Genomic DNA, 12,557 nt, shown 5'->3' with positions numbered 1-12,557 from the left:
AATGGACTTGTATTCCCTCACAGGTGTTATTATCTAATAGAATACTCATGAGATAAGAGATCATGTATCACTGATGTTGAAAGAAAGCATAAAGCTTGGGCAAAGAGAGAAAGCAGGCAGCCTGGTACATGGTATCGAGGTGATTTGGAAGCTTAATAATCACATCTTCTCTTTTTCTTGCTTTGTGCTCCCTGCCATTGTTCTGTAGGATCGACTCTCTTCTTTCCAGCCAAGTGTTTCCCTCTTGGCTGTCTTGCTAGTGGTTTTTCTTGAGCTGATTTGTGTGTGGCAGGACCGATGGTTGACCCGGTCTCCACCCAGTTGTTCATTTTGTTTTAAAAAGTGAAGAAACAGAAATTTATCATCCCAAATCCACTTGAAATCAGGATGAGAACTTGTTTACCCCATAGGTCCTATTCTTCAGATACTTGGCCAAACAGTGCTAATAACCATCTAAAAAGAAAGTATTTAAAAAATCCCTGATGAAAGTTGGAGAGGGCTGTGTGAAAAGGCAGACTGAGGCCAGCTGCTGCAGAGACGGGAGCAAGTTGCAAAAGCATCAGAGAGGACATGACATTCTGTTTTCCTTGTGCATCATAGCACCCGTTTTAAGATAATATGGCTTAGGGACCTTTAGAGTTTTCAGAATTCTGTGGCCTGGTTCCTTTTTCTTTTTGATGCAACAGATGGGAGCCATAGGAAGCATTTTTCTCCTTTAGGAAGACAGCTTTGGGGGGTATATTTAATAAAAACCAAGACGCAAAGATTCGCGGCTTACTTTCAATATTATTCTTCTTGGTTGATTGAATTCAGACTTGAAATACCAGGGGCCCTACTTAAAAAGGATCTGGAAATAGTGCCTGAAGAGAAACCTGTTTTTCCCTGTGCTGGTTTTATTCCAGAATGCCCAAGCCACGATTGGAAAGGGGATTTCAGCGGGAAAGGGCTGTTTTTGTCTTACTTCGCTCCAGTATCCTGTAACTTCATTCTCAGTGCTATTTCCAAGCAGCTACCAACAAGCATCCACATTTTCCTGGTTTGTTTCTTCACAACTGATTATTTTTTTTATATTCCAACTTACTCCACCCAAAGCACAAGGCCCCTTACAGTGAATGGCACGTGCTCACAATGAGGCCATGTAAGTGGGGAATAGAAACAAGAGCCAACAGAGCTGGAGCCATCTCACTCAGTCTCCTGTCCTGGTAATACTGTGAGTGTGGGGTAGACATCGCAATACTTTTCCAGGTAACCAAGGTGCAGGGTCACAGAAGTGGCTCTGTAACTGTCAACTCATGAAGGAAAACAGTTCCTTAGAAGTCATAAATCTTTTATAGGTTTTAAGTTTCAAAGAACTTTTGCCAAGCAGTGGATTAGCAAAACCATTCTTGAGGTTACAAGCCCCATATCTCGGCTGTTGTGTGAGGGGCGTAAACACCCACCGTGATATTTGCCAACCTCCAGAGCTATTCGGTGCCGCCTCACCCCAGCAGCCCACCTGGGTTGTGAGGACCCTGATAATATATGTAGTTGTTAAATCATGCCCAGTAGATACTTGCTTCATATCATCACTCCCTGTTCCACTCCTGGAAGATGGCTCTTCAACAATGGGACAGGAAGGAATAATAGGCATCTGTATTGGTTGATTCCACACATTTATTGAGTACTCCAGTGGTGTACCAGACATACTTGGTCTTAGTCTTCATGGTTATATATAAAATCTGGGAGAGATTTTCCCTTGAATGGATTAGAAAATAATTAAAAACAGGAAAACTGTCCCTAATCAAATCAGAGACTCACTCATACGCAGGCTTTCATCTCTTCTCAGGGCACTTTGATAAGACGACTGGCACAGGCTTTCTGCCATTCGTTAGATTGTTATCCTCATTTCTGGGAGAACTGGAAATACAGAGGACTGCATGTGAGAATCACTGAAACAAGAGTCAAGTCTGTGGAAGGTTTCCATGGGAACAAGCCCCTTCCCCTACAACATATTTTTGTGAAGCGGAATCAGATAATAAATACTTTAAATTCTTCTTAAGCAAAAACTCGGTCTAAGGGTACTAACAATTCAAAAGCTTTTAAAATGCTGTTTTCCTGTCTTTGTATGCTTAGGTCTTGTTCATATTCCTTCGAGCATGTACATTATCAGTGAGAGGCAGGATTAAGGAAAGGGGAGCTTAGCTGACTTGGCGAAGTCTCGGGGCCCTTGGTTCTGCGGTCTCTATTTGCCCCTCCCTCCCACCGCCCCAGCTCCCCCTTCCTTCTGTGGGTTTGCCAGGTGCCCTGAACTGCAGGTGTCTGTGGGAAGCTGGATCCAAGCCCAAGCAGGCTCTGGAGTGTGTGGAAGTAAAGGGTAAGACGATCCTCAGTGTTCACCTCAGTCTCTTCTGTCCCGTGTCCAGGTTGATTTTACAGGCTTTAATAGCATGATAAGAGTCTAATAAAAACCATTCTAAAGATTTTAAGGATCCAGCAGTCGCTCTGAGAGTAGGAGTCAGAACTACCAGAACTTTTTTGTTAAGAGCATTTTTTCTCGCCTACCCAAACACACTTTTAATTTCAACCCTTATCCCTTAGTATCAATCCAGAGATAAAATTTCAGAAGAGAAAGCTAAAGTAGGATGTGAGAAGACAGATAGTCTGCTAAGGAAGAAATCTTGTGAGACCTTTACCAGATCAGGAGGTAGGGTAATCTGATGGAGAAGCAATAGTCCCATATTTTTGTTGACTTAACACATTTTCTATCAGTGTTAGTCTGGTGAAGGATTTATAGATGAGTTGCATCTTGTTCATGATCAATTTTGATTGATTGCTAGTGGCCACGTGAAGTGCAAAGCCTGCATCTGGGGAGGCAGAGTGCCACAGCTGGCTAGGAATGCCCGCCACGGGTTAGTGTTGGTACTCTTGCCATGCATTTGCTGTACCTAATCCAGGGTATTAAAAGAAATCGATGCTGATCTTTAGTGTCAACATGACTACCAAGAAGAAAAAATCCAATCAAGCCCCAGATCTCACTTATCTACAGCGGAATGTAAATTCATTTTGGTAGAGCACAGAATGTTCTCTCCGTGCTCTGTTAGGAAAATATTTCCAGCAGCAAAGAGTTTGCTGCCACTTGTCTGGAATATTTCTTTGTTTGGTGAAGATATTTTATTAAATAACAGCAACTTGGCCATGTGAAACCTGCCTAGTATGTTACATGTCTCCCATGTAAGTGAATATGACCCTCTCTGAGAGGCCGCTGCAGATGCCCTGATTGGCAACTCATTCAAGTGAAGAAGTAGTCCAGGAATGATTTGCTTTAGGCAGATGGATATTAATGAAGGAAAAGTACCTTGACAGGATGCCATTCCAAGAAAGGCACAGGACAGCGCTGATTATAACCACAGCGCTGCTTCCCCAGCTGGAGCGCGGGTGCTGAGCTGATTCCTTGCATGGCAACCTCCCTGAATCGGCCAGGGAGGGGCTGGTCGGGCAGGTTGTTCAAAAAGTGCAGCTGGCAGTAGAGAAACCTGGGCTGTGCTGGGTCTCATTTTAGTGACTCTACTTGATAGATTGTAAAAGCTTGTGTGAGAAGTTTGTGTCTTCACGAGGGGCCCTCACTGTGCCTAGCTTATTTTTGGAAACTCTGTGGTCAAAAAATATATGCTGACTTGATTTATTGGTGAGCAAAGCAAGGTAGAGACTGACCAACTTGTGGGTGTTACATTTTTGGTAAAATGCCAGGAGAACAAAATTCCTTGAACAGATTTCATTTTTATGATTTTTTTCTTTAAAACACAAATTTGATTTATTCATATCAAATATTTGACTGTCTCCTATGTTCCAGGTACTGTGTGGCCATGTCCTAGACATATGGTGTTGAACCAAACAGACACGGCCCCCATCCTCTAAACCTTGCTAAAAGAGAAAAATGCAAACGAAATCACAACGTAATTAATTACAACCATAGTAGGGAAGGCTTCCTGGACAAGATGAAATGTAATCCAAGACATGCAGGTTGAGTGGGGTTCATTAGGCAAAGGCGGGGGGGATAGCAGGGCCCAAGGAGGGCCAAATAAATGACTCCCAGAGAGCTTCACAGGTCACCTGTAATCAGTATTTGCTCATGCTGTGTTGACCGGGTCCAGAACACATCACTGGCCGTGACACCTAGGGTGCTTGTTGACCCTTCTGCTGTCCTGCACATTTTACCACAGTACAAATCCTGTGATTTACTTGCTGAGATGATTCATCAGCTGGTCTTCTTGGAAAGTAATACATTTCAGTTTCAGCTGGTAGTCTTCTTGCTGGATGTCTAGATTGAGGGCTGGCCAGTAGTGACAGGCAGGCAAGGTCAGAGGGCCCGAGAGCAGAGCAGTTGGTGTGATGATTTGAGCACAGACTCTGGACTCACAAAGGCTCTGGTGATGGGTTTCAACTGGGACTCAGTTGTTTTGAGTTTTGACTGAAGCACTCATAGTCCTGGTTTTCTTATCTGTAAAATGGGTATAGTGGCCATTTCATAAAGTAGGCTTGAGGATTAAATTAAATGAGACAGTGCATGGAAAGCATGTAGTCCTGGGCTTGGTCATCTATAATTATCAATTGTTTGCTCCTTGACATTCTCCAAAGCCTACTGCACTGAGCTAGACACATGGGAGGAGATTTTGTTGTCTGACTGATTAAAACAGATTTATCTTGTGTATTAAATAATTTTAAACTCCTCTATAGATCAGTAGACTTACTGTACATTCATCAAGACTTTTCAGGAATGCTTCTTTCTGACATGCCGATTACATCACCAGTTAGAGTTTAAGAAGGCTATTAGTATGGTGTAGGGCAATTATACCCCACATTTGCAGGTCTTTCCTACCTATTGTAGAAGGATGAAAATGAGGCTAACAGAAGTACATGCACTGAGTGTGTCAGTATCAGCTACCTCACGTTGATTTTGTTTTTTCCCCCAAAACGCAGTTCCACATTTCAGACCATCACTTGATAGAGCAACCCCACAGTTCCTAGAGAGCATGTTATCTCTGCAATTCTAGGAAATACCAGAGGAAAAATTAAAGGCCACGATCAAGCTCTTCTAACGTGGACTTGGGTTAAGTCATCCATCTTGAAGCCCCACGTCCCGGGATCTGCCCTCATGTCCTTGGCACTCTGGCTGTTTTCCCCACAGCCATGGAGCTCATCTGGGCAGCCTGCACTCATTTGAAGTGTGGGTGTGAGTGTGCTGGTGAAAGTGACTCAACAATCAAACAGGGCTGACTTGGGTTTCTGGTTAGCAGGCAGTGTTTCCAAGGAGACTTTTCTGCTCCATCAGAGGTTTCTCAAAACCTAGACTTTCATTTCAGAGTAGAATTTTGTCAGAAAAAAAGAGAAGGTTGTGTGACATGATCAGTTATAAAACATGATCATCTTGGTAATGCTACAGAGACGAAATAATGAGAACGTCCCAGAAAAAGAAAATTCACAGGGCTGAAATACATATTTCCATGAAAAAGTTGTCCTTCGAATAAGACAGACAACTGCACAGACTTACTCAGATTTCATTCAGAGAACTAGAATGATTTTTTTCTTTTTTACTGAGGTACATATAATAAAATCTCCCAACCTATACAGCTTGGTGACTACTGGCATGCACAGGTCCTAGTCATGTAACCATCACCCTGATCAAGACACCAAACTTTCTCACTGATTGTTTTCCCTTTTACCTATTTCCCCCCTCCCGCACCCGCATGAGAATGATTTTTACTTTTGCTTCAGGTTTGTTCTGGATCTCCAGCATTCTTGGTTATTGAATAATACCTCACTTTTCAGTAGTACTTTCTTGGTCTTCTTGCAGCTCAACTCACTTAGTAAAATAGGCAAATTTGCCAAAATAACCAATAGATAATTTAACATAGAAAGCTACAAATTATGTTTTAATTATTCTAATGTCACAATAAAAGACGGGTGGTTTGGTTTATATTAAAATAAGCAGAATAAACAGATATTTCATTAGTACTGTGTTTTTAATCTTGTACTTTGGCAAAACTATCACTGTGATAAATGAATTTTCCTTTTCATTGGGAAAGGCCAAGTTACTGTTGTTTTTGGTTATATAGTTGCATTCCTTCAGACTATAACAGTTAGCCAAAGACAAAAAATTGTAAGTTCTTTGCCTCTAGGAGGATATTTATTTCCTCGATTTACACGATAATGCACTTATGAATAGTTTCTTCATTTTTTTAGTTTTCTTTATTTTCTTAAAAGACACTTGGAGTTAAAATAACATATTTTGCATTTATATGAAAACCAGCTAAAAATGAACTAGTCCTGACTACATACTACCTAGAATTCCTACGGCTCTGAATTCTCACAGACATATTTTCAGCTGTCCCTTTGACTTCCCCAAGGCAAAATTAAACTGTTTCCTCTTGCTTCTCCTCCTTCCTTCCAAGTCCCTGTCTTCATGAATGGTTCAGTGACCCACCTGGATGCCCCTACAGAAACCTTGACTAGAAACAGCATCTTCTTTGACTTCCTATCTAATGAGTTTCTCCATTCTATGAACCTGCCCTGCAAATGGGTACCCTAATCTGTGTCCTCTTTTTTCGATTTCCCATTGCCAGGCTTTATCGTCACTTGCAAACAAAGTGTGGTATATGCATGCAATAGAATATTATTCAGCCGTTCAGCCATAAGGAGGAATAAAGTTCTGATACATGCCTTAACATAGCTTAGCCTAAAAAACATCACACTATGTGGAATAAACCAGACAAAAAGCACAAATATCAAATGATTCCAGAAGTATCTAAAATAAGCATATTCACAGAGATAGAAAGTAGATTAGAGATTATCAGGGGCTGTGGAGTGGGGAAATGGGAAATTATTGCTTGATGGGTATACTTTTCTGTGTGAGTGATGAAAATATTTTGGAAATAGGTAGGGGTGATGGTTGCACAACATCGTGAATGTAATCAATGCCATTGAATTATTAAAATGGCAAATTTATGTTATGTATATTTTACCACAGTAAAAAATATATAGGCCATGTAATTAAAAAAGAACATACTACCACCTACAACTTCATGTACATAGGTTCCAACATGTGGCTATACACAAGCATGTTGTTTTCTTACATCATCTATGTTTATTTATCATCCTTACCTTAATAATATATCACAAATTGCTTAAATCAGGGACCTGTCTATGTAAAAAAAATCCTTTAAGAAATGTGGCTTTTGTTTGTATGGGGGTTTGGAGTTGGTTGTTTTTGAAATTGCTGAAACAATTAGGAAAGGGTTTGGCACTTTATTTGAATGTTAATAGACACAGAGACACAGCCCTTACAAAGTGATATGAAGATATTGATGGGGTTTTGGAGTGTACTGATGGATTTTCTGGCCTGCTGTCTAAAAATTGTGCATATTAACCTGACACCTTTGGAAGGAAAGCCAAATAGTCCAGCAAAGTATGCTTTAAATTTTTCCATTTTGCTGTTTTTAACAAGTAGATCAGATGACTAGGCCAATTATAATTTATGGATGAGAATCATACTGATTATTTTTTCTAAGTCCTTTTTGAGGGAAATAAAAATATGGTACTTTCTCAGAGTATAAATAATTTCACTGTTCTAGGAAGTTAAAATATATTTCTTACTTTTTTTAAGTTCCTATGGAAACTTCAAAAAATAAAACAGATGATGACAAAATAATGCAATTTATACTAAAATGAGTTCAATGTACATGTAAAAATATAAAACACAGGGCTCCATAGTGTCCTGATTGTTTTTTTCTAAGTGCCAGGATTTTCTTTGAAAATAACTGTGTTACAAATGTGAATGAATGTTGGCTCATATTTACTATAAATCATCCTGTATAAATTTCTGTTGTCTTTGTTTACTGTCAGCCTTGAAGTTTGTATTTTGGAGTTCCCCCTGGCTAACTGGTAAGGAGAATGATGTTCTGGAGGCTTATGAGTTTGTAGAAAATTAATTTCCCGTGTATTACTATTCCAGAAGGCAACATAAGGAAATACTGCTAATTTCACCTTTATCGCATTTTTTTGAAAATGCTTTGGTCCTGTGTGATAGTTATTTCTAATAGATTTTCCTACAACTCCAAACTTAGACAATAGGTGTACTCTAAGACAGTTCTCAATTTCAGTGTGCATTTAATGTGCGATCATCTGGAGATCTTGATAAAATGCAGGTTCAGATTGGGGAAGGTGTGGGTAGTGACATTCTGCATTTCTAATAAGCTCTTAGGTGATACTAGTGCTGCTTGGTCTGTGGACCATATTTTGAACAGCAACATTTTGGGTAGAAACCTATTTCAATTATCTGATTTTGGTGTTATGCTAAAATTAGATGCAATCTAGACATGCCAGATAAAATACAGGATACCAAAGATGTTCCATGCAATATTTGGCACATACTTGCACTAAAAATTATTCATTTTATCTGAAATTTAATTTTAACTGGGTTAGACATTAGATAGATAGATCTCTCTCTCTCTCTCTCACACACACACACACACACTCTAAATCTGATGGCTGTAATTGCAATCTAAGTAATTTATGAAGATATTTAAATCTTATACATAGTATTAGAATTAAAATATAATTTATTTTCAGAGAATGGACACATAGAATTAGGTTTATTTCAGACTTATTTTTTAAGCACTTATATGTTTTGCTCACATACCTTTTAATACAATAAGATATGTAAGAATGAACCCTGCCCCCTTCCAGTATCTAGGGAATTCTTGGAAAAATAGTGAACTCTGTATTTTCTAAAATGTACCTGAAAGCACAGAAATGCCCTGGATTATCAACATTTTAAGCCAGACACTAAAGTAATAAGGTGTTAATATGATAGATTTAAATTTTGGCAATTTTTGTAGGTTTTCTCCTTGTATCTTTTTGAGTTAGTATTGTGTACTGTTGGCATTTTCAATATGTATCTGTGTACACAGCATTACATAATGTCTTTTTAAAATATATGGAAGAATGTATAAATGCTTTTTTTGTTCTTTTCAGATTCTTTACAGAGTTGGAAGCAAGACATCAGAATAATATATTCATAGATGACATAAGTGACATTGTGGAGAAACATACAACATCTACATTTGACCCATATGTGAAATACTGCACAAATGAAGTCTACCAACAACGAACACTACAAAAATTGTTGTAAGCAATGTTGCATGTTACCGTTAATAGACTGACCTCCTTTTAATTAGGTCACATGATTGAAATTAATTGATCTCTTAAACCATATTTAGAAATGCCTCTTGGGCTGTTTCCCAGGGAGGATTAACTTTAGGCTTAGGGTGTTCGAGTAAAAAACCCTAGTCTGTGGAGAATTTGCTCTCTAGAGCAATTACGAAATTATAGTCTGTTCTTGTTGTTTTCCTTGTTTTTTTAAATTGCTGCAAGACACAGGGGTGGCCATTCCAAACTCTTCAGTTTTCTAGGCTGTTAACTGGCCACGAAGTAGTTTGCGGAAGCCAAGGGGAAGCTCTTGAGTGGTTGGGCTGGTGCCTAGGATCCGGTTTTCTCTACTATCCTAATCTTCCTCCAGTCAAATGACAACTTCGTTCAGTTGTTGATGGGAATTGCTGATTCTCCCTCTCTGGGTGGTTCAGGGTGAGGAGAGCAAAGAAGGTCTGAAGGAAAGCAATAAACGAAAAGGGTTCCTAAAGACTTTAGTTATGCAGCAAAAAGAATTAAGCTTTAGATTTCTCTTCACAGCTTTTCCCTTTCTCCTATTTAGGTTACTCAAAGTTTTGATGGGATTGAATGCCTGCCTACTGTCTCCTTAAGAGTCAGTGATTGTTCAGTAAATATCTGCCCTGTTTGATTTTCCGGGGCCCTGTTTATCTTAAGGAGCTATGTGTTTTACAGCACAATTATACACTGCAGTAAACTTAGTTTGGGGGCTTACTGGCTAATATCATTCTTACCCCCTCTGTGAGTTGTGGCACTTATGAGCATACATTGAGCTCTGGTAAACTGTGTGATGTGTGGGTCCCTACAGAGGGTCTGCATTGATAGTGATGACCTCATTGCTGCCTGGGGGAAACTGTTGAAGCTCCTAGAGTTGTGAGAATGGCTGATTATGCCCCTTCCCCTGCCACATCCTTATGAAATTCTTGCATGGGCTGGAGAGAAAACCCACAGCTGACATGCTGGGCAGGGCAAGTCTTTGCTATGGGGTATGTGTACCACCATCCCTGGCCTCCTCCCACTAGATGCCCTCATACCACTTGTGAAAACCGAGAATGTCTCCCCACATTGCCAAATGCCAAAATCTCACCCCTTGCTTTCCCTAAATCCCCACTCCCTGCTGAGAACTGCTGACACAGAGATTGCTCTGTACCTGTTCAGAAATGCAAGTTACATGTTTGAAAAACAGAGCCCTGAAGCAGAGCTAAATTTCATTCTGCTTTGAGGATTTAAAAAATTTGAATCAGAACTGCTGTATGTCATGTAACTCTTAAAAAAAATGCAAGTTTTATCTAAATTAACTTAATGATAACATCATTTGAACTTACACGTGGAAATTAGTGGTTGTGTTTTTAGGGGCTTTGTTGAAGGTGATGTGTATTTATATTTAGGGCAGTGGCTTTAGCTGCGCTTGGAAATGCTTTGAGAATCATTGAAAACAGTCAAACATGGAACGCCCAGGGTCCACCCCAGACTACTCAATCAGAATATTTGAGGGTGTGGATCCTGGGACCTGAGTGATTTAAATATGCAGCCCTCTTAAAGTTTGATCTTTTTTTTAACTTCCTAAAAATCTTTTCAAAGCCAGCAGGAAATGAAACTAATTGCAAACTGCAATTTGAGAAAATAAAAATAAAACATTTCTGTTAATTTCCTTTAGTTTGCTATTTTGGGTATTTGCTAATTGATTTAAGCAGACTTGAACTAAATCATCTAATTTTCAAAATACATTTTTTAAAAGAAAGGACACAATTGCCACTACCCTGCTTCTTGGTCTCCCCTGCCCCCTCCCTGCCACCACGGATGACAGTCTCCAGTGCCATCACCGTCCCCACCCTCCTTGTATGCCACAGGGGACTCCTCAGAGCTCCTTCTGGGTGAAGTAAGCTGAGAGAGTGAGAGTCTGTAAAATGTTGTGGCAGTATTATCACTGTTCTTATATCACCCGGAAGAAATATTCTGGCTGGCATGATCAAAAGGTTTTCTGTCTTAGAAGCTTTGGAAAAGGCCAGGATCCTCCTAGTAAATAAATGCAGTCTAGTATTTCTTTTTTAGATTATTATCTAGGGTTAGAGTAGTGACTTAAAATGCATCATTTATTATCTTTTTAGCAGAATGCTTATAGATGATCAGATATAAGATCTAATCTGTATCTTAATTTATAATTGATACTTTCACCATTACAATATCATTGCCTCTTCATTTGTTTACTTTCTACTTCTATAAATTTCTTACTCATAGATTTCTTGGTGTTCATACTGTTATCTCAAACTCGTATTTATATGCAGTCTTGACTAAAAAGCAGACAAGCCATCCATGTCTACTTATGTAATTATGTGTTTATTATTTTATATATTAAAAAATCATTGATAATATATGAATGCATCACAGTATTTTATAGTATATTTTTGCTTGCTTCTTAACTTGAAGAGGAAGTATTTTGAAGTCTGTCTTTCTTCGTTTTTCCTCAGAGCCACCAATCCATCTTTTAAGGAAGTATTGTCACGAATTGAGTCCCACGAAGACTGTAGGAACTTACCCATGATCTCGTTCCTCATTCTCCCCATGCAGAGGGTGACCCGCCTGCCTCTGCTGATGGATGTAAGATATGATCCAGTGGCCCTTTCCTCTGTGGATAGCTGTGCTGTGGCAGCTGATTAAGAAAAGTTGATTAACAAAATTATTCTTATTCCACTTAAATCGATGAACATCCGTCCTATAAAATACCCCAGTTAAGTAAGAAGGTGCTATTCCATTGGAGAGTCTCACTTGTGTCTAATATCTTTAGACATTATCTTCAATTTAGGCATGTATGGTCACACTGAAGAATTAAGATTACATCATTCACTCAACATTTTTGAAAATGGAAAAAATATTAACTTCCTGAAGCTAAAAGGCTTGGATGCCGTTTTCAGCTGATCCGCTAGGCGTGTGACCTTGGGCAATTCACTCCGTCTCTTTTGGCCTCAGTTTCCTCAACTTGATCACTAAGGTGCCTTCCCTGTATTGTTGCAAGACCTGTGGTGCTTTCACTGCACAAAGGAAAGAGACCCTCAGGCACTTCAAGGTATACACTTGCCCTGTTTTGCACTGCACGAAGTGGGTCAGGGAAGTCTAGCATCCTTATTTTAGGGAACGTTCATGAAGAAAACAAGTACTTGATTTTGAATAGTGGTAAGACATGGCTGGGAGCAGTGAGTAGAGCCTGCCTGTCATGAAGCGCAGCTGAGACGGCAGCCAGGTGGGGTACAAGGGGGCTGCAAACTGGCCTGGTTGGCACTGCAGTGGCAGCGAGGGGAGAATAGGGGGCTCCCACAACTCCCATCCAGCTACTGGGCCAAAGAGTGACTTCTTGATCA

At 39.7% G+C, this 12,557-nt stretch overlaps 2 protein-coding genes across 10 annotated transcripts in view; one reads left to right on the top strand and one right to left on the bottom strand.

Annotated features, from left to right (window-relative positions):
- The window catches only part of ARHGEF26 (Rho guanine nucleotide exchange factor 26), a 126,634-nt gene that overhangs the window by 55,181 nt on the left and 58,896 nt on the right, over positions 1–12,557 (top strand). For all 3 annotated transcript variants that reach the window (XM_017668217.3, XM_073232189.1, XM_073232190.1), the window contains 2 exons: positions 9,010–9,162; positions 11,670–11,799. In XM_017668217.3, coding sequence (XP_017523706.2) covers positions 9,010–9,162; positions 11,670–11,799 — 283 coding nt within the window. The remainder of the gene's footprint in view (positions 1–9,009; positions 9,163–11,669; positions 11,800–12,557) is intronic.
- Positions 1,879–12,557, bottom strand: part of LOC140848477 (uncharacterized) — a 103,322-nt gene continuing 92,643 nt past the window's right edge. For 5 of the 7 annotated variants that reach the window (XR_012129421.1, XR_012129426.1, XR_012129434.1 and 2 more), the window contains one exon: positions 11,520–11,851. The gene's annotated coding sequence lies outside the window, so the exon portion shown is untranslated. Of the gene's footprint in view, positions 1,897–9,178; positions 9,639–11,519; positions 11,852–12,557 lie in introns of those variants that run through there. The other 2 variants (XR_012129422.1, XR_012129425.1) reach the window with 2 other exon arrangements.

The sequence above is a fragment of the Manis javanica genome, chromosome 3 (assembly GCF_040802235.1).
Source record: "Manis javanica isolate MJ-LG chromosome 3, MJ_LKY, whole genome shotgun sequence".
Classification (NCBI taxonomy): domain Eukaryota; kingdom Metazoa; phylum Chordata; class Mammalia; order Pholidota; family Manidae; genus Manis; species Manis javanica.
The sequence above is the reverse complement of the archived record's forward strand: the minus strand, read 5'-3'. Positions and strand labels throughout refer to the sequence as shown.